The 24336-nt window shown below is 44.9% G+C and overlaps 1 protein-coding gene across 2 annotated transcripts in view; it reads right to left on the reverse strand.

Annotated features, from left to right (window-relative positions):
- Window positions 1–24336, reverse strand: part of HDX (highly divergent homeobox) — a 40359-nt gene continuing 16023 nt past the window's right edge. For both annotated transcript variants that reach the window (XM_054641655.2, XM_077185938.1), the window contains 6 exons: window positions 17234–17380; window positions 13584–13791; window positions 10551–10630; window positions 8928–9011; window positions 6674–6796; window positions 1–6462 (listed from right to left, as the gene is read on the reverse strand). In XM_054641655.2, coding sequence (XP_054497630.2) covers window positions 6337–6462; window positions 6674–6796; window positions 8928–9011; window positions 10551–10630; window positions 13584–13791; window positions 17234–17380 — 768 coding nt within the window. In that variant the 3' untranslated portion in view covers window positions 1–6336. The remainder of the gene's footprint in view (window positions 6463–6673; window positions 6797–8927; window positions 9012–10550; window positions 10631–13583; window positions 13792–17233; window positions 17381–24336) is intronic.

Below are 24336 nucleotides of genomic sequence, written 5' to 3' on the forward strand. Positions count from 1 at the left end.
TATAGGAAAAGGAGTTAGTTCACCTTTATTTCATTTCTCCATAGTCCCAAACTTGACAGACGTAGAAAAATATCCTTGAGTCAGTAGACAAATTTACCAATGCTAAATAGCCCTTTTCTCTGACCATCTGGGCCACCCTAAATACATTTGTACAAGCATTACTTCTGGGGGTTTCAATAAAAGGTTCTTCTAAACTATAAACAATAAACTACAGAGGAAAAACTTGAGCTACCAAAGCATGCAGATGAAGGGATCTTCCAAAAATTTAAAAAAAAAAAAAAGAAAAAAAAAAAAAAAGAAAGTAAACCAACCTTGAGATGCATTTGGAGGAGAAAACAAGTTAGAACAATTTCAGGAAAAAAATTAATTATTAATTAAGAGAAGTCAAAGCAAACTCTGTAAAGGATCTGTGGATAAGTTAAAATATCTATGGCACAACTTCTCACCAAAAAAAAAAAATTAAGGCGAAGACCAACGTTTTATATAAAAATAGCTGAGCAGGCTTCTAAAGCAGGAAATCAGCATTTCCAATGATGACTCTGTTCATACAAGATTATAAATACCCTTTATATACACAGAAAACCAACTCAATACAAACGTCTGGACTGTTTCCCTGGGCATCTGGCAGTGCCCAGATCAGGAGTCCTGGACCATAGTGGAGGTACTTCCGTTGAAGGTTTGTAGTAGTTTCTTTGCTACACGTACTGAGACAAATCATAAAAATGAAATATAAATAGTGATTTTCGCACAGCAACTTAGGAATATGCTCAGGTTACAAAGCTTAAGGAATTGGCCCAAAAGGAAATGATGAAAGATTTAAAATCATCAATTATCCTGTTTTGCAGGCGAAGGAAAGCATCCAAGTTATACAATAATATTTAAATTTTCAGAATATTTTTTTAAATGAAACTGATTCCTACAGTGAAAATAAAGCAGAAATTATCATTATCTCTTCATAAATACAGCAGTTAGTTGGTTTATTTGCCAAGATCACTTAGAAATATCATTATTATGGGCATTTTCATGAATTTCCAAGCCTAAAAGTTACCAGTTGCAAGGACATAAACAATAAACCATATTTGTATGGGTGTATTTGACTAATTTTCAGAACTATGCAATTGATATGCAGCAAGACACAAAAATAAGAGCAAATGAAATATATTTGAGAAGAATTCCATTAACATTTCAAGTTAAAATACCTTTGTAGAGCTACTGTGATCAGTGTATCTGTGCACATTGTAAATCTGCATCCGTGTGTTCACACACACACTCAGGAATTCCAGAAATAACCCCAGAAATGATCAAATTCCTACTGGAGAACACAATTTCCCCCCAGCACAACTCAGTGGATTTGCCAATGACTTTTTGACCTGTATTTCACAAAATCTGCAGATAAAGCAGAAGCTCTTGTTTTCCACAGCACAGAAACCTTTTAGTTTATTGAAATTTTCTTGATTAAATCCCAGAACCTTCATTTCTGCCTCCTTGTGCCTCATTCCCTCCATCCCCCTTGTGCATCCTGCCACCCTGCCCTGAGCTCCAGGGAGAGAAATGTGAAGGGGGAAATTCAAGGAACTCTTTTCAGATGAAACTTGAATACAAACATGGTCTAAATCTACATTTGACCTCAGTTTGTTACTGACCCATTTTCATTTAACACTTCAAAATTCTTTCTACAAGGTCTCTATAAACTGATGGCAAAAAAAAAAGGAAATGAGTGAAACAAAAATCTGTGGAGGTATTTATGGACTGTGATGTCTCAGAAAGTGTAAAACCTTTTCCTGACAGTGCTGAGATCCCTGACTGCTCTCTCAGATTTTGTCATCTCGTGAACTGAGCAATGTTCCAACCATCATTAATACCAGAATTAGGATTTCACCCATTTCTTACAGTAACTGCACCAAAACCAGCACAGCCACCCCATCCTTCAGCTGTAACAGAAATATTTTCTCCCATTAACATATGCTAAGTTTTTCTCCCTAATATTCCATTATTTCCTTCTCCACAGATTGTGATGAGCACAAATACAGAAAAATAGCATTAAAATAAAAGCAAAGTGATGGCTCACACTCAGCAAAAACCAAACACAAACTGAAGGATGCATGTTGGGAATAATTTATTGCCTATAAAAGGTTAAAAAAAATTCCTTAAGTTCACATTTTCTGTGTGGGTTTAAGGGGTGTCACGTTTCAGAGGTAGCATTGTGTAAAAGTAAAACAGAGCTGGAAAAGAGTGACTTAGTTCAGTGACAGGGGGAACTGTTCCAGAGCCAAAGCACTGACCTGAGCTGTTTTCCTTCCTTGAACACCTCCTTCAGCCAGGAGGATTTGCTCCTTTGTGGGAAAAGAACCCCACAAGCCCAAGGCTCTGCCCCGTTCCTGTTGCCTTCTGACCAAAGCAGCTGCTGTTTTTCAGAGCAATAAATACTCATACTCCAAACTCCTGTTCTCCCATGGAAACACCCATTCTGTAGTGCTGCTTTCAGTATTTTTTCCCCCCCCTAAACTTTTCAGGTTTCACATTTGGCCAATGTGGTAAAACATTCTTGATTAAAGGGACTGACCAGCATGATCCAGCCATGCTCTCTGCAGCCAGGTGGAATTTGCTCACTGACCCCCCCAGCTTTGCTCAGGCACCTCCCAGCCAAGCTGGAGGATTTGGGGCAGAAAAAGCAGAACCTGGCCAGGTTCCAGCCCTTCAGGCCTGGTCTGGGGGAGCTGGGCAGGGCTGGAGGTTGGACATCAAGCTTTGGGCTGGAACAGGGTTAGGAATTGTGCCAGGAATCCTGTGCTATTGCCTTGGTGCACATTCCTGTCCCCCCGCACAGGCTGAGGCCAGCAGGAGGGTGAGTGTGAGCAGCACTCTGTGCTCAGTGCAGGGACACAGGGCAGGACATCCCCCAGGACAGGGCAGATCCATCTGAAGCACAATTCCCATTCCCAAGCAGGATTCCCATTCCCAAGCAGGATGCCCAGGATGCTGCTGTTTGTCCCAGCCCCTCACCTGAGCCCAGCTGCACACTCAGCCTCTCCCCTTGGAGAGCAGCCTCTCTAAAGCTGCTGCCCAGCTCAGGTGAGGACAGAACCAGGACATCCTTTTCCTCACTCACAGGGCTGCAAAGCCCCAAACTCCTCATTTCACACTTTTTATTGCCTTAGTGAAAAGAAATACTTGGAGAGATTAAAGTGCAGAGCTGCCTCCAGGGCTGGGCACTCCAGAAACCTCGTAGGGTTCATCAGGTGCCTTTAAACCCGCCCCAAATTCACCTGCTGGAGTATTTATTGTTTTATTGGAGTATTTATTGTTTTATTGGAGTATTTATTGTTTTATTGGAGTATTTCCTGCTACTGTTACTCCTGTCAGAGCTGTGGATGTGACTGAAGCATCATCTGCAGGGAGAGGAAAGCAGGCAGAGCTCCAGGAAATGGAGTTTAACCATGAGCAAACCTCCAGCACCCAAAGCCCAGGGAGAGCCCGTGCTGCCTCTGGGTGAAGTGTCTGCTCTGGGCTACCCTCCCACCTTCAGAAAGACATTACTGGTGTTCCCATGGGTGCTTTAGGAATGAACAATGCCAGGGAAGTCACTGTTCATGGACAAAGAGATGCAGGATGGTCAAACATTGATACCCGGCCACAGGAAGGTGATAACACCACCAACAGGAGCCCTTGTGCTGCAGGGATAATTCACATTACAGTCACACACAGGGGGCTGATTTCTGGCACCCTGAGAAGCACAGGATGGAAGGGTATGGAATGCTGAACTGCACTTTCTGCAGGTGTCTGTTACCATCCTACAGGCAGAGGAAACACCCTGAACCCAAACCCACCCCAGAGCCACCCTCACTGCTCTGCACCAACATTTAACCACCACCAATGGTCACAGTTCTTCCATTTCTGTTGGAAATACCCACTGCTACTGAAAAAAAAACAGCCAAGGGGCTGTGGAGCATCTTCCTCCCCAGATTTTGTTTCAGGGATACAGTTTCAGTATATTTTTACACTATAAATTCTACTCAGGGATAGAATTTGTACTCTTTTCTTTCCCCTGACCGTCCTGTAGTGCTGTCAAGTGTGCCAGGCTGTGTTTTGTCCCCCCACAGGACATCCCCAGGGATGGGGTGGGCCCTGAGTGCAGCTCATCTCAGCTGCACATCCAGGAGGATCCCAGCTCCCTGGAGAACAGGGACTGACATCATTGCTTGTATCTAGCAAACAGTCCATTCAAAATTCATTCCTTCCATTTGTTTGGGTATGAAATAGCAGCAAGACAGCAAAGTAGGAATCATCAATGGAAGTTTTTCCTGCAGGAAGGCAGATGATTTAATTGACCATGAAATTGAGAACTCCTGTTAAAGAGTATCCTGCTCTCTGTCATGGGAATTCAAGTGGAAGAAGCAGGAAAACAGGGTCCAAAAAGTGGCAACTCCCAGCACTATTTTATGGTAATTTCACAGAAAACAAGAGGTTTCATTGTCAGTGGCACAAATTTCCTGTCTAAAGAGAACAGCAATAGAAACCATTGTCAGCCTGGCATAGAAAAACCCTTTATAAATGAGTTTTTCAGAGAATTCCAGCTCAGCCCTGTCCTATCTGTGAGCTCTGCTCACAAACCTCATTCCCACTCAGAGTTTTAATGCCCCAGCTCAAACACAGGCCTGGAACTCTGGGCTTTCCCTGTGGAAGGGTGGCTCTGTTGGGAACTTACAGAACTGAACAGGGGGCAGAACTGTGAGACTTTTGGTTGCTGAGAACACCTTTTAAAAGCATTCCTGCCCTTTCTGCAGCTGGTATTCAACAGTATTGCTAAAAGCTCCCCATGCCTAAGGAGAGGAGAGACTGAAAACCTGAAAGATCAGAGCTCACTACTGATAATAAACAGAAAGAGCTGTACAAGTGATTAGGGAGGAACTGATTAGACTGAGAAAACCTTAAAACCTGAGTCTAATCCCAGTATTAAAGGAAAAAAAAGATGTTATTTCCCCAACACTCTGGATTTTCTGAGCTACACCTTGGACCTCCCACTGAAATTAAGGGTGTTACTCACTGCATGAACAAGGATTCCCCAGAGTCAATTATCATTTGGCATAAATGGGAGGATCAGGTTTTTTACCAGACTGAAGCATCTGTGTGAAAAATGCTTGCTGAGGGGCATCCAGGTTGGAACTGGAGCATCAATGCCATGGGCAGGCACCTGCAGCACCCCACAGAACCAACCTGGAGGAGAAGAGCTCCAGGACTGAGACTGCCCTGGACTGGTCCCCACCCTTCAAGCACAGCACCCCTGCCTTGGCCAGGCATTCCCTGGACACCAGCACACCCCATGAATCCACCTGGACACCTCTGCACAGCCATCCCACCACAGGCCTGAGGGGATTCAGTGCCAACAGCTCTGGGAAAGAAGAAAATTCAGTTCAGCCCCTGCCTGCAATCCAGATCACAGTTTAGAAATGGCATTTGCCAAAAAATGCACCAGGCAGGGCTTCAAAGCAGATCTGCAGAGCTCACTTCCAACACTGGAAAACCTTGCAGGGTGCAATGACAGCTGTGGAATCCTGACTGGTAAACTGGAGCAAAGTTTGTGGAAAAATATATACCCAAGAATTAAAATAATAAGCAGTACTTTAGCATTCAGGCTTTGACAAATAAATACTGTGACTACAATCATTAAACTCTAAAGAGTGTAAACATCCAATCCCAATGCTACTGTATTAGGAAGTTGTATCCTGCAGCTATCAGGGTTCCCATTTCCACCTCATTTGTTCCAACACTTATCACTGCTTCTTTGCATTAATAATTTATTCATGATAATTCAACTTTTTCAGTTAGCCTTTCAAGGTTTTTTCAGCTATTTTGGTCAGAAAAATGGAAGATTTAACAATCTCAAATCAGAAAACAAAAACCACTTCAGTTTCATTTCAGGTTTTCAAGCACAACTCAGAGAAAGCCCGTTATTCTATTTGGATCCCCAATTTTTAGTCCACCTACCTGAGTAAAAATGGGGAAAAATATAATAAACAGGCCTGGGGAGCACGTGGAGCTGGAGAATTCACTGTGTGTGTTTCCCACTCTTGCATCCCTGCTCAAAAAAGACTTTGCTACAGAGCCAGAGTTGTTCTGGAGAGTCAAAGTTAATCCTGCCCAAGGCCAAGCTGCTACCAGTGAACCCTTCCCTCGCCCAGCTCTTTCATTTTCCACACCCAGCACTGCCAACTCCTGGGCACTGCAGGGCTGTGAGGAGCCAGGGCTGAGAACACTGCAGAGCAAGAGCCTCTCTCTGTGTCTGTGTCTCCTGTGCACCTCGCTGGGGTTTGTGCTGTGTCTCTCCAGAGCAGAGCATCACAAACTGTCTGAGGCGTTCTTCTCCGACAGCGACGAGAGGCTGAATGAGGTATCGTCGGGCTCCGGGGAGGTGTGGTTGAAATCCATCTCTTCCAGTTCAGGAGGTAAGTCTGAAAGCAGAGCCTACAAGGGAAAAACAGATCTAATGTCTGGTATATTCACTGTTAGGTGTGGTTTTTGTGTCAGCGGTGATTTAAACAAAGTGGGAGAAAATTATTTGAGTTTTTCGATCATAATTTGAGCCTCTGGAACAAACCCAAGGGAGGGACACAACACAAAAGGACAAACATTTTCTGATATTAAAGACAGATATTAAACCTGCTGCAGGATTTACCTGCTGCTGTTCCTTATCATCTGCTTTAATTGCAAGTATCAAACTCCGGGTAAACGTCTGCAGCTCAAAGTATTTCTGTTTGTGGCTCTCCAGCTGACTCTCGATGAACCTGACTTCTTCATTCTGTGGGGAAACCAGAGAGCTCTGGGAATGATCTCAGAACCAAGGAATCCTTTAGGCTGGAAAAGGCCCCTAAGGCTGAACCCAACCATCCCCAGCACTGGCCATGTCCCCAGGTGCCACATCCACGTGTCTCAAACCCCTCCAGGGATGGGGACAGGACAAAGCATTGGAATAACCACACCTAAACAGCCCTGGGTTAAAACTAAACTGTTTTTAGTGACAATGACAACCAAGGCCCAGATCTCGTCCTAAAAGTGATCAGGGGGCTGAGAGAAGAGACAGAAAATAAATTCAATTATTACAGCAGAAGGCTTGACACAAAAATCAGGGAAAATGACTTGAAAATTCCTCAAAGCTACCACGAATTAAAAGATAACATCCTCCAGCAGCTGGGTTTGAGGTGGATCAAGTGTCAGCTCACCAAGCTCCTCAGCATCCCCTGGTTACAGAATAAACAGGAATATCTCAGAGTGACAGAACAGTCTGGAAGGGACCTTACAGATCATTCAGTTCCAACCTCCATAGAGTTGTTTATGGGGCTGGAGCTGGATGTAATGTATTACAAAGTGAGGAAATATCAGTAAGTTGTGTGCTTTGGCTAAAAAAAGCATTTTCCCAATCTATACTTGCAAATCTCTTAATTAAAAATTCAGATTTAGTAAGTATTTCTATTTATTCCAAGTATCTCTTCTCTTTTAAACTTATTGGATCAAAATGCTAAACCTGTTGATCAGTGCAGAGCTAAAATTCATTTTCTCTGGTTATTCACTTTTGCAAAGATCATGAAAATCAAACTGTTTATTTAGGTTACAAGATCAAAGGCACTGCTCATTTTTGCAGAAGGGCTCTGCTTAATAGCACCAGCTCATGAGAGAATAATGAAAAAAATATGGTATTCATGTTCACACTGGCTGGAATTCAGCTTTAGATGACATGAAAAGCTGTGACTACATGATGCTCTAAAGGTTTGCAACAAACCTTTAAAAATGGTTGTATTTTTGCTGGTTTTTTTCCCAGAAAATTCTCATTTTTTTTCAGTGAAAGCACTGCTCACCACACTGTTCTAGCTGATAACAGCTCTGGGAATGAGAGAAGAATATTCTGAAGTTTCCATAAAAAATCAGCTGAATTCTTCCCTATGGATACTTAGCAGTTGCCTGTTTAGCTCTAGATTTTGCCCAGCCCAGGAAGAATTCAGATTTAGGCAGAAAACTCAGGGAGTAATGAGTGCTGTCAAACAAAGGCCTGGCTCTGCAGGGCACTGTCACAACAAGCCTCTCACTGTGCTGACAGGTGACATTAAGAAAAGGTCATTCCCTCTCCTGATTCATTCTCCACTGCCCTTCCCAGGAAAATGCTGCTGGAAGGAGGAGTTTCTGTTCCAAAGAGATGATCTGTTCATTATTGTGGTAATTGATTATTATCAGGAGAGCAGACCTGGTTTCTAAGGGAAAAATCAGCATTGGAGGTAAAAGCTGAAGGAAAGGTGGAATTGTGGCAGCTCCTGGGAGAGCAGCACAGACACAGCCTCAGCCTTGGGCTGGAGCTGGCAGGGTCCAGCTGCTTCTCCTCCCTCCCACAGGCACCACTTCCAGCATTCCTGGGGAATCCTCCTCCTCAGACCCCCTCTCCAGCAGAGGATTCCTTCCAGCTGTTCAGTGCCTTCCAAGCTGGCAGCACCACACTGCAGGAAAAGCACCACAGCATTCCCAGAACAATTCCAGTGGGGTGGCTCCATAAATGCCTTGGCTGGGACACATGGAGGGAGCTGCAGCTCTGTAGAAATGGGGTTTTCCAGGGGAGGCTGATCCAAAGAACACTTCCAAATGCATAAATATGGACATTTTCACCTAATTCACAAAAACTTGGGGAGATTTTTATACTGAGTTTCTAAAGATACCTTAAGCACAGTGTTAAGGCCAAGCTTAACACTGACTAAGACTCAGAAATACCTCCCATTTGGGCTGGGTAAGGATGAAGTGGCTGGAGGTGGGATGAGGGCATGGTGTGCACACTGGGAAAACAGCAGAGGAGCTCAGGATCCCACAGGCTTTTGCTGAATTCCTGACAGTTCCACCCCTGAACTCCCTGGGGATTATCCCAATGTCCCCAACATGGCCCAACCACTCACCTTGTAATCCAAAAGAGAACTCATCTGATCCACTTCAGAATTGCTGATCAGATCACTCTCCTCATCGTCTAAAATTTCTATTTTCTGAAACAGAAGCAAACAGTTCATTCCAACACACAGAGGAGCCAAACAAACGGGGATCCACATCCCAAAGGGGCAGGAGGGAGGAAGGAGGCAGGATAAACGATGAAGGACAAATGACAAAGGAGGAAGGAAGGAAGGAGAGCTCTGTGCTGGCTCCTGAGCCATGCAGCCCCATTAGATGGCAATCATGCACCTCAGCCAGGAGATCCAGCAGGAATCCAGTGGGAGCTGCTGCCATGGAGACCCAGGCTGTTTACAGAGGAGGAGCTCTCTGGCCCAGCTTTTTGACTTTGAGTTGCACATTTATCCCCTCACAGCCCTTGCTCTGCTCTGCTGTTGCAAAGGAGGGTCTGGAAATAAAGCTCTGGATAAACCAGCCCTCCTGCCCTGAAGAAATCAAGGAGTTCTCCTCTGACCCTGCCTGGCCATGTACCCTTAGCTGTAAGGGTGATGATCCAAAGGACAATTCCAAATGCATAAATATGGACATTTTTACCTAATTCATAAATATTTGGGGAGCTTTTTATACTGGGTTTCTAAAGATACCTAAAGCACAGTGTTAAGGCCAAGCTTAACAATGACTAAGACTCAGAAATACATCCCAAGATTTTTTACTGTTTTTAATTGTTTTGACAGTTGTGAACATTTATGAACATGTCCATAACAAGTTAAAGCAATTTTCCTATTTTTTAGGATGGTGTTTAACCCAGTGTAGGGAAGGGCCCCCAGTGACCCAATCCATGTCCATGGGTCATTCCTGAGGTGTTAATTCAGGTTTTTCCTGCAGCATGTGGTCCCTCCTGCCTGCACACCAGGAATCTCCCTGAAATCACTGAGGAGAAATCCTTCCAGGGACACTCCCAGCTCTCCCTGGCAGGACCCACCAAGCTCCCAAGCCTGTGCTGAAGGAAGGGAGGATAAAGCACATTTTGTGTGCTCCAGTGTCTGCCAGCCCAGCTGAAGTGACAGCACTCAGAGCTTTGATGTCCCCGAGTTCTGCCGCTCCATCAGACCCTCAGGAACACTGGGACTCAAATATTTTTGGTTTCAGACTCAGCTTGAGGAAAGAGTCTCTAAATAACTGCCAAACATTCACATTCCCCTTCTTAGGCACACTTTTTAAAATAGGAGGGGAAGGAACAGATTAGCATTTCAAATAGGAAAACCTCTTATGCAAACACAATGTATTTTAGTCCAATTTTAAGTGCATTTTTATAAAGTTTTGTTACAGTGTTTCAGAACAAAGTATGCAGAAACTCTTCCTTGGTTTTGTTCATTGTTGTATCAAATGACAAAATTCAGGCAGGCTGGGGGGCTGAGTCTCTTGGGCACCATCTCTCCAAACCATTTCTACTGAAGGTCTGAGGGGTTTTTCCTGCTGTGTTTTACAATTTTTAGTACATTTTTAAAGCTCAAATAGGAAGGAGTTTTAACACACACAACTGAAGTTGTCACCTAGTGAAAAGCACAAGTGCTGGACAACAACCTCAACGTTAATTAAGGAGTTATTAATTGGTGGAAAAGGAAAGGTAAACATACCACATTATCAGTGGAAACTGGATTCTGGTCATCTTCTTTGTGGCCAATTTCTTCATTTTGAAGAGCTTCATTTGTCTCTTCTGCAGAAATAAATTGGTTTTGTCAGATTTCATTCCAATTTTATGCTGAAGGACCATTAATGGTGTTTACCACTAAATGTCACAGCTGCTAAATCCAACAGCAAAGTCATGGTATCAATGTCTAATCATAAACAGAATATCTGCCTTATTAAAAAGACATCTTGTCACAAGCATTTCAGGCCAACATCAAACCAACTGCCCCCTGAAACAACAAAAAACTCTCAGTTATTCTCTGCACCAAAACCTTCCCATTTTTAGGTTCAGGTTGGAATATTCAAAGGTGATGCAGAGTTTCACATCAGAGATGTGCAGAAGTTGGGTTTTTTTAAATGAAAATGAATTTCTACATGAAAAATCCTGCATTCCCTGAAATTCTGGGGTACATATCTAAATCCCACTTCCCCCTTGCAGACACTGATGAGTTTTGAGCCAAAAATGGATCAGATTATGGCAAATGCTTACCCCAGTAAACCTAAAGTGCTTTTTTATGTATAAACACTGAAAACAGAGCAGATTTTACCCTGGTATTTCAACCACAAAGCATGAGATGATTCCACTGACCTTAAAGGCCAAGGAGAACACAAAACCCAAAGAAAGGTAAGTCTATTTACCCCTAAAATTGAAGTTTTTCTCATATTTACTTGACTTCTGCATATTAAAACATCAATCTATAATACATAATAAATATCGAGAGGAAAAGAGGGAAGGGGCAGCAGGGTTCAGGTGACTCCAGGGTCTGTCACCTCCACACAAACACGGGGATAACAAAATTTCCCTGGGATTACCAAAAACAGGGTGATGTTTAGGCCAGACCATCGAGAGCCAGTTCATGGTTTTAAACAACTTTCAAGTTAAAAATCTCTGCACTGAGCACATTTGATTGGGAATTGTTTCAAATGAACTCAATGTGCCACTGGTCACAGCCCCATAGGACAGTTTGTGCCAGGAGCACAAGGGATCAGAGGGAGCAAGGAAGGGTGGAGGTCCCAGGGTGAGGTCACTGCCCAGGGACATTCCAGGGCACCAGGAACTCTGCAGCCCTGGCAGTCACCCCTTGGATTCAACAGCTGAAGGAAGCAGCTCCCTACAGCATTGCCAACTCCTTAAATATTCACCCTGAGCTCACAGAACCAGCACAGCCCCAATGGCCTCCACCTACACACTGTGGATTCAATTAACACACAATTGAAAAAGGTGAGGCAATATGAGAGCTTTAATGATCCATTTTGCATCACAGCACAGTTTATTTTTTTATATTTACACACTACATTTTAAAAGCAGAAGCCATCAACTTTAATCACTCTAATTAGGTGACCAAAAATTGCTTTTGTCTGTCTTTCAGAGTGGTTTTTTGCTGTTGTGGTTTTGGTTTTTTAATAAATTAGGATCAAAAGTTACAGTTCACAAACACTGGAACAATTCCCTATCTGGGACTAACCCATGGCTATTGGGGGAAATTTTTCCAGGAAGTTCAAACCCAGCTGAGCTGCAGCAGTGGAACCTCCTCCTTTGAACTGGAGAAATGAACAGAAATAATTGTAGTGGAAGAATAAAGGGATGAAGGTGGGATTCCTGGGTGCTGTGGAAATCCTGCTGTTTCCTTGCATTTCCTTAGGCTTTGACACTAATAATGCTCCCAAGTGTTCAGCCTCACCTTGCCTGGCTCTACAACATGGAGTTATTCCTCACTTGATCTGCAGACACTTCAGACTCTTCCCTGTCACCATTTTCTCTCAAGCAGATCTGACTTAAATCAGCTCCTTCCACACCTCAGGCAAATCAAGGACTCTGAGATTCCTCATCTCACTTGGCTTTCAATCACTTGACCCATTTCTTTATCATCTTATTCCCTCTACACTCAAGTATGACAAAGCTCCCAAACTCATTCCCAGCTGCCTCAGCTCCCCTGGCTCTTCCCTTCAGACTGTTCTGAGGACATGACAGGATCCAGCCTGGCACACTGAGCTGCACAGCAGCAGGCCCAAGGTCAGACTCTCTGTTAGCTTGGAGAGCAAAGGCTCCATTGATCTCCCCCAGGCAGAGGCACTGGGAGCAATTAGTGAGTGGGGATGTGCCGGGCTCAGGGACAGGAGGGGCAGGGAGACATCGATCCCATGGGCTCCTGGGGGGAAAGGGAATTCAGCTGGAGGCATTTCCCACTCCAGATCCTGCAGTTTACTGAGGACACCCCCTGTGTGTGCAGTTCCAAGGCTCCTGGGCTGTTCCCTGCTCCTGGCTTTGATCTGCTGGTTGTGTTTGCCTGTCAGACAAAGCAGCAGGAGGCCTGGGCAGCTCCTTGTTCCAGCCTGAGCTGAGGGGTTCCCTGCCAGGAGAAATGGGAATGCACAGTCCCAGCAGCAGCTCCAGCCCCACCAGTGCCTGGGGTGGCTCAGGATCACAGGGATGGAACCATGGAATCACTGCATGGGTTGGGATGGGGGGGACATTAAAGCTCATCCAGTGCCACCTCTGCCATGGGCAGGGACACCTTCACTGTCCCAGGGTGCTCCAAACCCCGTCCAACCTGGCCTTGGACACCTCCAGGGATGGGTGTCAAATGGAATGGCCATCCCAGCTGGCGGGGGAGAGCTGAGCAGTTGGCAGGGGGCATTTTCTAAATCTGGATCCCTTGGAAAGAGAGGCTTCCCCACGTGTACTGGCTGCCCAGCTCTCAATTGCACCAGCAGAACGTGAACTCTTGACTTCATTTCAGATGAATCTGGCAGAAATGGGGCTCTCATGATCAAAGGTTTCTCCAATCTTTGTACAACAAACCCAACAAAACTCAGAGACACAGAGGCAGAAGAAAGAGACCAAACAGTACCTTCAGCCCAGGCGGGGTGGAGCACTTGTGACTCTGTCAGACGTTTTTGAATGTGTACAACAGAATCCAAAGCATGCACACTGCACAAAATTGAAAATATAGGCACAGTAGTAACTGCATTCCAAATACCTTGTGAGCTTCCTTCAGATAAGCAGATTGATACTTCATCATTCCTATCATTATCATCCCCCACTTCAGTAGCAGTTTCCTCTCCTGGATTAAGTGCTGATTTAGAAACAAATTCAGATTGATCAGAGAAATCAGCAGGACCTCCTCTAGGGGGTGGGACCTCAATCCCCATTAAACGATATTTCCGTCTTCGATTCCCAATCCAAGTCTTGTAAGAGAAATAAACATGAATGATATCAGAAACTATGACAAAAGCAACAGGCCCCCAACCAAGTGACATCAGCACATGTGGCCTACAGGAGCAAGGGTGCAGCCAGCAGCTCAGGGAGCTGAGTATTCCCCAGTATTTCACCCTCCTGAGGCTGCTTCCCCAAATCCTGTGTCCAGCTTTCCAAGGGAAACAGGGAGGTGCACAGCAAAAGGAAAAGAAGCAATAGGCACAAGTGGCAGCAAGGGAAGTTCTGATTGGAATTGAGAACATGAAAGAAAAAATAATGTTTTACAGTGATTCAGAGGAACAGTTTGTCCATAGAAGTTTTGTAGCTCCAGCCTTGGAGGTACTCAACGTTTCAATGGACAACATCCTGAGAAACCTGACTTGATTCCAAAGTAAACCCTGCTCCAGATAAAGAGCAGGACTAGGTGACTTCGTAAGGTCTCTGCCCCCCTAAATTATTCAACAAATTTAGCATAAGATCTTTGATTCAGGTTCTCCTATTCTGCAACTTCCATAAGGGGACTGAATCCGATGACCCAAACACCTGCCCTGTTCTAGGATTTCCTACAGCACAGAGGAGCTGGCCAAGGTGACAGATCCACAGCACTCCCCTTGCAGGACAGAAAGGAGCTTGGAAGGATAAAGCTCAGAGCAGCTCATCCTGCAGTCCCCTTTGGCTGTAAAACAGAGCTTTAGGAAAAGTTGTTTGCAATGAGTGCAGAGGAGCACACTGGGAACAGTCTGGGAGATGAAACCAGCCCAGGAATCCTGGAAACCCTGCCATGGTGGGATGGAGGTGGATGCTTTAAGTTCATCTCACATCAATAAAATTGAATTTCAAAGGAGAAAAAAAAAAAAAAAAGAAGAAAAGACCCACATTCTAAATTCTCCAAGTGGATCTGTACACCTGGTCATTAATTTGCCTTCTCTGATGAAGAAACATTTACACAAAAAATTATTAAAGATTCAGAGTTTAACATGATGTAACAAGAATTGTCTGCAACTCTTCACCTCCTGAGGCTCTCCTGTCCCTTGTGTCACTCAGGCTTTCAACTTCTCATCTCATCTCAACTCTGCTCAACAGCCCCTGTACCCCAGACCCTCCATTCCATCAAATCAGCCTCCACTGGCAACCAAAAATCCTTCCCAGAGCCAGGAATCCATTTCTTTACCAGCTGCTCCTCCCACTCTCCTGGGGCTGGCTCTCATCCTCCTTCCCACCACGCACACCCCCAGAAACAGGAGCAGCAGCTCCTGGGTTTGAAAACATGACCAGGCCATGGCAAAATGCACAACCTTTCCATGAGGCCTCTGCTCCAAATGAGTAACCCAAGACATTAAAATAGTTCAGGATATTTTTTAAAGACACACTAAGCATCACTCTGGCCTTATTTCAGAAACCCTGTTCCTCTTCCTAGGGTTCTGAGAAAGTTGAATAAAAAACTTTTTGCTTATAGTACCTTGATTACCAAAGAGGAAAAAGTAAAGGAATATTAACAGCAGTCCCAAGTACTAACCACAGTTTCATGCTGTGCCAGCCTTGGAAAAAAAAAAAAACCAAGCCTTTTAAAGCTGCATCTCTAACAAGCTGAAAGATAACATGCTGAACACTATTTTTAGCAAATCTTTTTTGTTGGCTGGTATTTGCTTTCTCAGCTTGCTGATTTTCCTCTTTGAAGAATGCACAACAGGTATGCAGAGAACTACCTAGATCATTTTTTTTCTATTACCTACAGTTTGGGGAAAAAAAATTAAAGAAAACCCACAAGCAGCCCTTTGAGATCTGGGTATCTTTTTTCCAAGCAGTGTATTGCCATTCTTTGAATTTTCCCATCTTCTTGTGATTTTAATAAACAGTGCTAACAAAATTTAAAATTCAATCTATCTCTTTTTTAGTAAAGAAGGCACTTGGGGGAAAGGCAGATCTTTTCACAGACTTTGCAAAGCAGAAAATCTTTCATTCAACATACTGGGAATGTCAGAGAAGATGAACGTGTTTTGATAGTGTCTCAAATTAAATGGGGAAGAGAAGGTTCCACATCCTGTGTGCTGTGCTGAACAGAGAACATTCTGGAACAGCAAAACAGTGAGGGCAAGAGCAGACTGGAATTGCCATGTGGGAAATCAGCTTGAGAGTTCTATCCCTAAAATACATTCTTATCCCTAAAATACATCCTTAAAGCCTTCCAGCAAGGTCTGTGAGTGCATGGGATCATTTGTGGTCTGTTCTGGTGCAGGTGAGGCTGAGCCTTCTGGGTGTCCTGGTCCCTGCCCTGAGCACAGGAAGATTCCAGCAGGAGGAAAGGGCTGCACTGAACTCCACAGTGACAGCCCTGGTGTGCCAGTGTCCCCAAGGGAACAAACCAAGGGTTGTGCTGTCCAGAGGTGCTGCCAGGGGGAACAGCTTCACCTTCAGAGAGCAAAGGGAAGTCCTTGGAAAACAAGGAGCAGCTTTGCTCTCTGCAGAGGAAGGAGTGATTCTCTTCAGCCTCCAAAAGTACAATTGGGCTTTTCAGCATTCCTGTGTGCCCACAAAAACAAATAACCAGATGGGTGTTCTGAAAGCAGCTTTGGGACCATGTGGATGCAACACCAAGGCAGAGGTCTCCCAGCAGGAGAGCTTCACTGAGGGCTCAGCCCTGCTCCTGCAGCACTGCCAGGAATTCAGGAAACAGCTGCAAAAAGAGGATGAAGCCTGGAAGGAACAATCCCAATTGTCACACCTGTCACAAGGGAAAGGAAGGCTCCTGTCCTTGTCTGACTGCAAACAATGGGGCCATTTCCTGAGGCTGGGATGGGGAAAGAGACCCCAGAGGTGCTGCTGGGTGTCTGCTCAGCCAGGACACAGTGGCACCACCCCAGCCTCTGGAGGAGGTGATGTGCAGAGGCTCTGGGAGCCAGGTCATCTCCAGCACACCTGGGCCTCCCTCAGCCCCCTACAGCCACCATCAAACTGAACTGACCCAGAATTCCTCCATCACACCTCAACCTGCCCTCAAGACAGCCTTGTAACATTTTTTTTTTCTATTTTGGAGCATTTTCTTTCATACAATTTTCCCTATAAGCATGAATGAGAAGTATTTTCCCTGTATCTTTAGAAAAGCCCTTTTTTGGTATCTTATTAGCAATGTAAATAGTACCTTTCAGTCTTCTAGGATCTCCCTCAAAAATGTAACACTTTTACTTAAAGTCTTCCTCAAGAGAATGTCAAACAGCTCCTAGTGCTGCTTCTGCTGCTGATCAATAAGACCCTGACCTGAGGGCTTTTACTAAATATGGACTGCAGAAAAGGCAGGAGAGCACTTCCCAACATGGTCATTCATTATGTAATACATGAAATCTATTTCAAGCTTCCTCATGCAATTTTTAAAGCCTTTCATCTGTCCTATTTTTGCTCCTGCGACAAGATAAGGGAAGACTCTGGATTTCTTACCCGAACTATTTCACAGTCAACATTTAATTCTGCAGCCACAGCTTCAATTTTCTCTCTGCAGACTGAGCCCAGGCTGGTCATGCCATTGTCCCAGTATTTCTTTAGGGTAGCTAAGTCTCGGTCACTAAATTGTGTGCGGTCCTGTAACTGCAAGATAAAAAAAACACTGTTAGATTGAAAAAAAAAATCTGCTTATCCTGAGCATTCATGTCCACAGGTCTCTCACACAGTAACACACACGTTCTACTGTCTCCATGGCTCTTCTTCTCTTCTAAGTCTCCCTTAAGAATTTGGGGTTTTTTTTGATTTCTTTTTTTTTATCCAGGGCACTTCAGAGTTCCCTGGGATTTGCTGTAAAGGCAGTGGCAGCATTAACACAAGTTTAAGGCACTTCAGCTTTGTTTCCACCTGATTTCTTTGGTAATTTGTTTTATCTCATTCTATGGGGCCTTACTGAAAATAACTTTTTTCCCCCCTTGTGCTGTTTACTCTCTCCACCCAATTTATGCAAATTACTCCTTAAAGGCTTTTCAAGTTTCTCACCCTCCCCCCTAAAAGTTCTTTTATCTTACTGCAAACTACAACACATGCATAATTCAAAGGATTCTGACTTCCTAAAGGGAATACTTTAATGTTTATGTGGTGAGCTTGAGTTTAAATTGGTTCCACTGTTTATCTTTGAGTTCCCAAACTCTTTGTCTATGTTTATCAAAACATGTGATAGTGGATCAGTGATAAAAGGAGTAAAACTGAAAAAGAATTCCTAAACATCTCACCACTGTTTGAACTGGTGTGAGCACAGAAAGTATTTCTCTGGTAGAGCTTCCCAGCTTTAAAAAAACCTTTTCACACAGAATTTTATCTAAAATCTACAGTTTCATTACACCAACCCATGTTTTTCACTTTTCCTGCTACTCAGAGGACAAGCACTGAGGAGCCCCTGTGCTCTGCCAAGTGAGCAGCTCTGTGGGATCTCAGAGATCCTGAAGGATCATCATTTCCACAGCCTGCTCTCAATAGCTGCACCAGCATCATGGATGGGATCAGTGTCACTCCTTAAGCTCAGCAGATGTAAATGACACTTGAGCATGTCCAAATCTCAGCTCCAGATTAGCTGCCTTGGTGTAACACGCTGTGCCATGGGCCTTATCAGCACTTTCTTAGGGAAATCACAAACTACCTTCCATTACAGGATCATCCCCTTGACATGGATCATACCCAAGTTTGACTCCTACATTATAAACTGCTTAAAAATTACATAATGACTTTTGTCAGAAAATAAAGGATAGAATTTCTACATTGTACATGTAACTAAGCTTCCATCAATTTAGTTAATAACCTTCCCATGCTTAATATCATCAGAGGAAATGAGGGACCAAGAGGAAAACCTCAGAGCCCTACAAATATCATAATAATCACCATTATAGGAGAAAATATCAGAAGATAATATTGGAAAGCTTCATATTTATGACAATACTTATAGGTGAAGGCAAACCAGTAATTCAGTTCTTATTTTTTACGTCATTAAGCTCTGAATACAATTCTCATTTCCTCTTCAGATAGCCAGCTTGCTAATGCAAGGCTTGGCTTTGGCAGTGCTGGCTGTTGGCTGAAACCTTTACATTTCCCACTTCTGTTGGCCACAGTTTAAGCAGCAGAGGCTTTGTCCAGCAGAATCCAGCCTATGCATTCCCAAGGAAAAGCAATTGAATCAGCAGCTGTGCTGTGCAGGGCTAAACCCGGCTTATCCCCGACCTCCCAAGTAGCACAACACCATCCTTAGAGATGACCCAGTTTATCAGAGACATTCCTGGCTCTCTGCCAGCCCCTCATCCCCCACAGTGCAGCAATTTCTGTGGTGCAAATCCGGTGTCTATAATTGGGGTGAATAATTGCACGAGTGGAGTGTCCTCATCCTGCCTTTGCTCAGAGCCTGCGCTTTCACATCGCCTCTCATGCAGCACTTGAAAATGTTTCAGGCCACGTGCACAAAAGCTATCCACAAATTTCAGATTATTAATCAAAGACATGCTAAAAAATGGAAGAACTTGAGGTTTTATACATAACTTGCATTTATGCTGCAGCTGAGCACTGTGTGTGGTGTTCATTTCAATTGCAGTGAAATCATATTAAATCAACATTCAGTTCTGATACTTGGTGATGAAATGAGCTGAGGTAATGGTTATTTTTAGCAAACAAACCTCTCACAAACAAATTTGCCATGCCTTTGATCCCTGTCACTGCTTCTCTGTTATATTTTGGGAGGAATGGGAAGATCAGAAGCACTCAAAGTATTCAAGGCATGAACAAATCCCAGATTCTTCTGTACAAGCACAGTGTCATTTTGCCTTATTCACCTTTCCCAGTGACACCAGCATGGAGCTCTCTGAACCCTGACACTAATTAATACCTGTTTTCTTCAGAGGATTATCAATTCCCAGCTCAGGACCTTATTGGTATGTATTAACAGAGATTTCTGAATCATTCCACTACATTTCTCCTTTCCCATCTACCCCATTTAATATCATTCTTGCTTTTCAGTTTATTATTTCTTGATTTCCCACATACAAATTCTGAAGGTCTGCATTTCCCCCTAACACACCAAGATACTAAACTTCATTAAAGCTGTTCCAGATTACACATTCCTTCAGCCTGAGCTTTCAGCTTCAGGTTTCACCAGTGCCACAGAGCTGCCCCCTGTCAGTGACAGCCACGCTGAGCCTAGGCTGGACACTGCTGCTCACACACAGCTGCACAAACTCAGGCACAGAGGTGTCTGAAGGGACCCTTCCTCTCCTCCTGCTCACACACTGCTAGGTTCCTGCAGCAGAGACTTTTTGCATCTTTCCCCACTGGCTGGGTAAGCATGAAGTTTGCTCTGATGGCAGCAGAGGTGATAAATATTTCATAGCACCCCATTGTGAGAAGAGCTGTAACTGCTTCAGCATGCAGCCAAAATTACAGATATTCTGTTAATATCTGTTTCTAAATCAAATTCAACTAAAAAGATTAAAAAAAAACCCAAAAAGAAATATCAATGCAATGAACAGTCTAGCAAAGAAATGACACTGAGCCTCAGTTATCTCACCCTAATTTCCAAACCAACCCTCAAACCACACAAATGACAACTCACCCTTCTGGAGATTTTGAGCTGGTCTGTGTAATAGTGAATGTTCAGCCTCAAAGTAAACTGATTTTTAGATTTTTAATTATGATTCTTACTTGATCTATGAATGTCTTCCTCATATTGGACCAGAAAGTTCTGCAGTTCCTGTTCAGGCAGGATACATTCCTTGCCTGCAGGCTCCCAGCAGACAGACAAAAAGCCAGGGTGATTTGTGGCACTGAGCTAGAGCACATCACACAATAAAAAACCACCAGACCTGTCCCCTTTGCATTCCTCCAGCACTGCTGGGGGCCAAGGAGGTGCTGCTCCCTGCCAAAAGGCCAGGCCATGCTAAGGATGGTATTATTACCAAAGCAGAAATACCTTGAGGAATGTATTTAAATATTTCAGAGCAGGAGGAAACACTTCAGTCTCTATTCCAATGGCACAGAGCAGGGGCAAGGCCAGGGCTCCGTGCAGAGAGCTCCAGCTGGGCTCAGCTCCCTGCACAGCCTGGCTGGCTCACTCACACGTGCTCCCACTGACCCAGCTGAACCATGGTTCCCCCTCCTGGGGGAGCAGAGAAGGTGGAGAGAACTCCCCAAGCTCCTCCTGGAATAGTTTTAAAACAAAAGGCAGAGCTGAGGTGCCCCCTGACTGACTGCAGGAGCTTTGATTAATTAATCCCTGCCAGGGCTCTCTGAAGCTGCTCTGAGGTTTTTGCTCTCAGCTCAGTTGTTTCTCCTGAGCCTTGCACACCCCAGGCCAAGGAGGAGCTTTCTTTAGGGTTGTTCTGCCCCACAAATTCCAGCTGTGCTCCCATGCCCAGAACAGCTGGGGCAGCTGTCACACCTCAGCCCCTCCACTGCCCAAAGTGTGCCTGCACTCCTGTGACAGAGTTTTGCTCAAACAGCCAATGTGCAAACAGTGGCACAAAAATCAAAATCTAGCACTCTCCACTCATTTCAGCATTCTCCTGTCCCAAACACAACAGTCTGAGAGCCCAGACACCCCAAAGTGAAGCTCAGGGCAGACAAGCTCCCCCTCTCTCCCCCAAAAGAGAACTTCACCACTACAGCCAGGCTTACCCAGAGCCACCACCTGTGTGACAAATGTTCTCCAGAGCACACCAGTACCTTCAAATCCACCCCAAACACAGCCCAGCCTGCTCAGACCTCAGATGACACAGAACTGAAGCTCAGTCAGTACACTCAAGACCTAAGAACAGAAGTGAAGATATTTTCTCCCTTTTAATTCTCCTTAACTGGTACCTTCACTGCTACTTCTGAATCCTTGTTATCCTTCCACCACCCTGTGAAAAACCAAAAATCAATGCATTCATAAAGGCCACTGCACATGCACCAGGACAGAAGACAGAACTCTGGCATTTCCAAAGACACTCTCATGAGTTACTGAGAGGGTGATATTTCTAGACTAATATTCATTAACAATCAGGATTACATCATCCTACAGCAGAGCTGAGCACACAAGAAAGAGTTTCTGCAGAACTGCACAGCTTTTATTTCTCTCCTGATGCAGTTGAAGGACAGGGCAAGGGAAACAAAACATCAAGGCAGAAGATTAAAAATTCAGAGCATCTAAAAGACAATCTTCTCCATTTTAACCAAAATACAGATTAGCCTTTTTCCTGTTTGAATGGCAGTAATTGCCATAATGGCACTTCTACAACTCTATCCATTCTATTTCTGTTCCCTCACACTCTTTATTCAAAAGAATTTCACAGTTGAAATCAAAGTTTCTAGGAAGTAGGAGCTTTTTGTCCTTTGCTTGTCTTACCCCTGTGTGTACACAGCAGTTTCAGAGTGCCAAGTCCTCCACTTGCCCCCTGAAGGAGGCTGATTCTGCACTCATACTGGGAAAGTGCATCCACAAATCTGGACACAGATGTTGTCAAACAGATTGTATTAACCAAAGGGCTTTATGCATTTTATTGATTAAAAAGACAAATGAGTAAAGGTCTAAGGAAAAAGAATTCTCTGATTACCATCCTTAATGGTCTCTCACTGAAGGAAAGACATTGAGAGGCTGGGGACAGAGAAGGGAATGGAGCTTGGGCAGGGTCTGGAGCCCCAGGAGGGGCTGGGGGAGCTGGGCAGGGGCTCAGCCTGGAGCAAAGGAGGCTCAGGGGGGCCCTTGTGGCTCTGCACAGCTCCTGACAGGAGGGGACAGCCCCAGGTCAGGCTCTGCTCCCAGGGAACAGGGACAGGAGCAGAGGGAATGGCCTCAGGCTGGGCCAGGGGAGGCTCAGGAAATCAGGATATCAGGAAATATTGGAAACCAGGATATCGGGAAATATTGGATATCAGGAAATATTTAATCACTGAAAGGGCTGTAAAGCATTGGAACACATTGCCCAGGGCAGGAGTGGAATCACCATCCCTGGAAGTGTTCATGAAATGTGTGGATGTGGCCCTTGGGGACACAGTTTAGTGGTGACCATGCTGATGCTGGGCTGACTCAATCATCTTAAAGGTATTTTCAAACCTCAAGGACTCTATGATTGATGAACAGGAACCTCCACATCCTTGAAGGTTTACATTTTACACCAGAGCTGCCTTCTACAGCTGGGGTCAGGTATCCAGCATGACCACAATGCCCAACAACCCCCAGTGCTGCAGGCAGAGGCCAAAATCACCCCACTCCCAGCCCTGTGCTGCCACTGCCAAATCTGAGCTGGCTCTGGCACACACCTGACCCCAGAACAGCACTGAACTCTAAAAACAACCTCAGCAGCAGAATTTGTACCTGCCAGGTCACACACCCGACCTGGATTACCTCACAACTGGATATTGGCTAAAACTTCCCCATTTAGCTGTGAAACTCTACCCAGGACACTCCCCAGCTCCTTGGTGAGATGCTCTAAAAGGTCATTAAGTGATAAAGGGAATGAGCCTTCCAGAAAAGAGCTGCATTTTAAAAAGCCTTCTCAAGAGAATTAGCACTTAGGAAAGAAAGAAGATGGATTGAGCACAACAGGATTTGTACAAAAGTACCAGTTCCTCTGGGAGATGCTCTTATAAAGTGCTCTCTGTACAAAAAAAAGTAAGTCATTGTACCAAACTCTGCAGAAATGGGAAGTGCTTCAGCTGAGACCTAGAAAAAGTCTGAGAGAAAACACCATTAATGTGATGGTCCTCAGATTCCTACTTATACAGGAAACTGCCACACTCACACTTTTTGAGGGCTAAAGAACTGAAAATAATAAAGGAAAAAGGTTTGGTTACAGCAGGAGAAAGCAAGGAAAGGCTCTTCCATTGCCTAGACCTCACTGCCAAGAGAGCAGGCACTGCCAGGGCATTGCCAGGACACTGCCAGGACATTGCCAGGACACTGCCAGGACACTGCCAGGACACTGCCAGGACATTGCCAGGACACTGCCAGGACATTGCCAGGACACTGCCAGGACACTGCCAGGACACTGCCAGGACACTGCCAGGACATTGCCAGGGCATTGCCAGGACACTGCCAGGACATTGCCAGGACACTGCCAGGGCACTGCCAGGGCATTCCCAGGACACTGCCAGGACACTGCCAGGACACTGCCAGGGCATTGCCAGGACATTGCCAGGGCATTGCCAGGACATTGCCAGGGCATTGCCAGGACACTGCCAGGACACTGCCAGGACACTGCCAGGGCATTGCCAGGACACTACCAGGGCATTGCCAGGACACTGCCAGGGCATTGCCAGGACACTGCCAGGACACTGCCAGGACATTGCCAGGGCACTGCCAGGGCATTCCCAGGACACTGCCAGGACATTGCCAGGACACTGCCAGGACACTGCCAGGACATTGCCAGGACACTGCCAGGGCACTGCCAGGACACTGCCAGGACATTCCCAGGGCATTGCCAGGACATTCCCAGGGCATTGCCAGGACACTGCCAGGACACTGCCAGGGCATTGCCAGGACACTGCCAGGACATTGCCAGGACATTGCCAGGACACTGCCAGGGCATTGCCAGGGCATTGCCAGG

Source organism: Agelaius phoeniceus, chromosome 14 (genome assembly GCF_051311805.1).
Source record: "Agelaius phoeniceus isolate bAgePho1 chromosome 14, bAgePho1.hap1, whole genome shotgun sequence".
NCBI lineage: Eukaryota > Metazoa > Chordata > Aves > Passeriformes > Icteridae > Agelaius > Agelaius phoeniceus.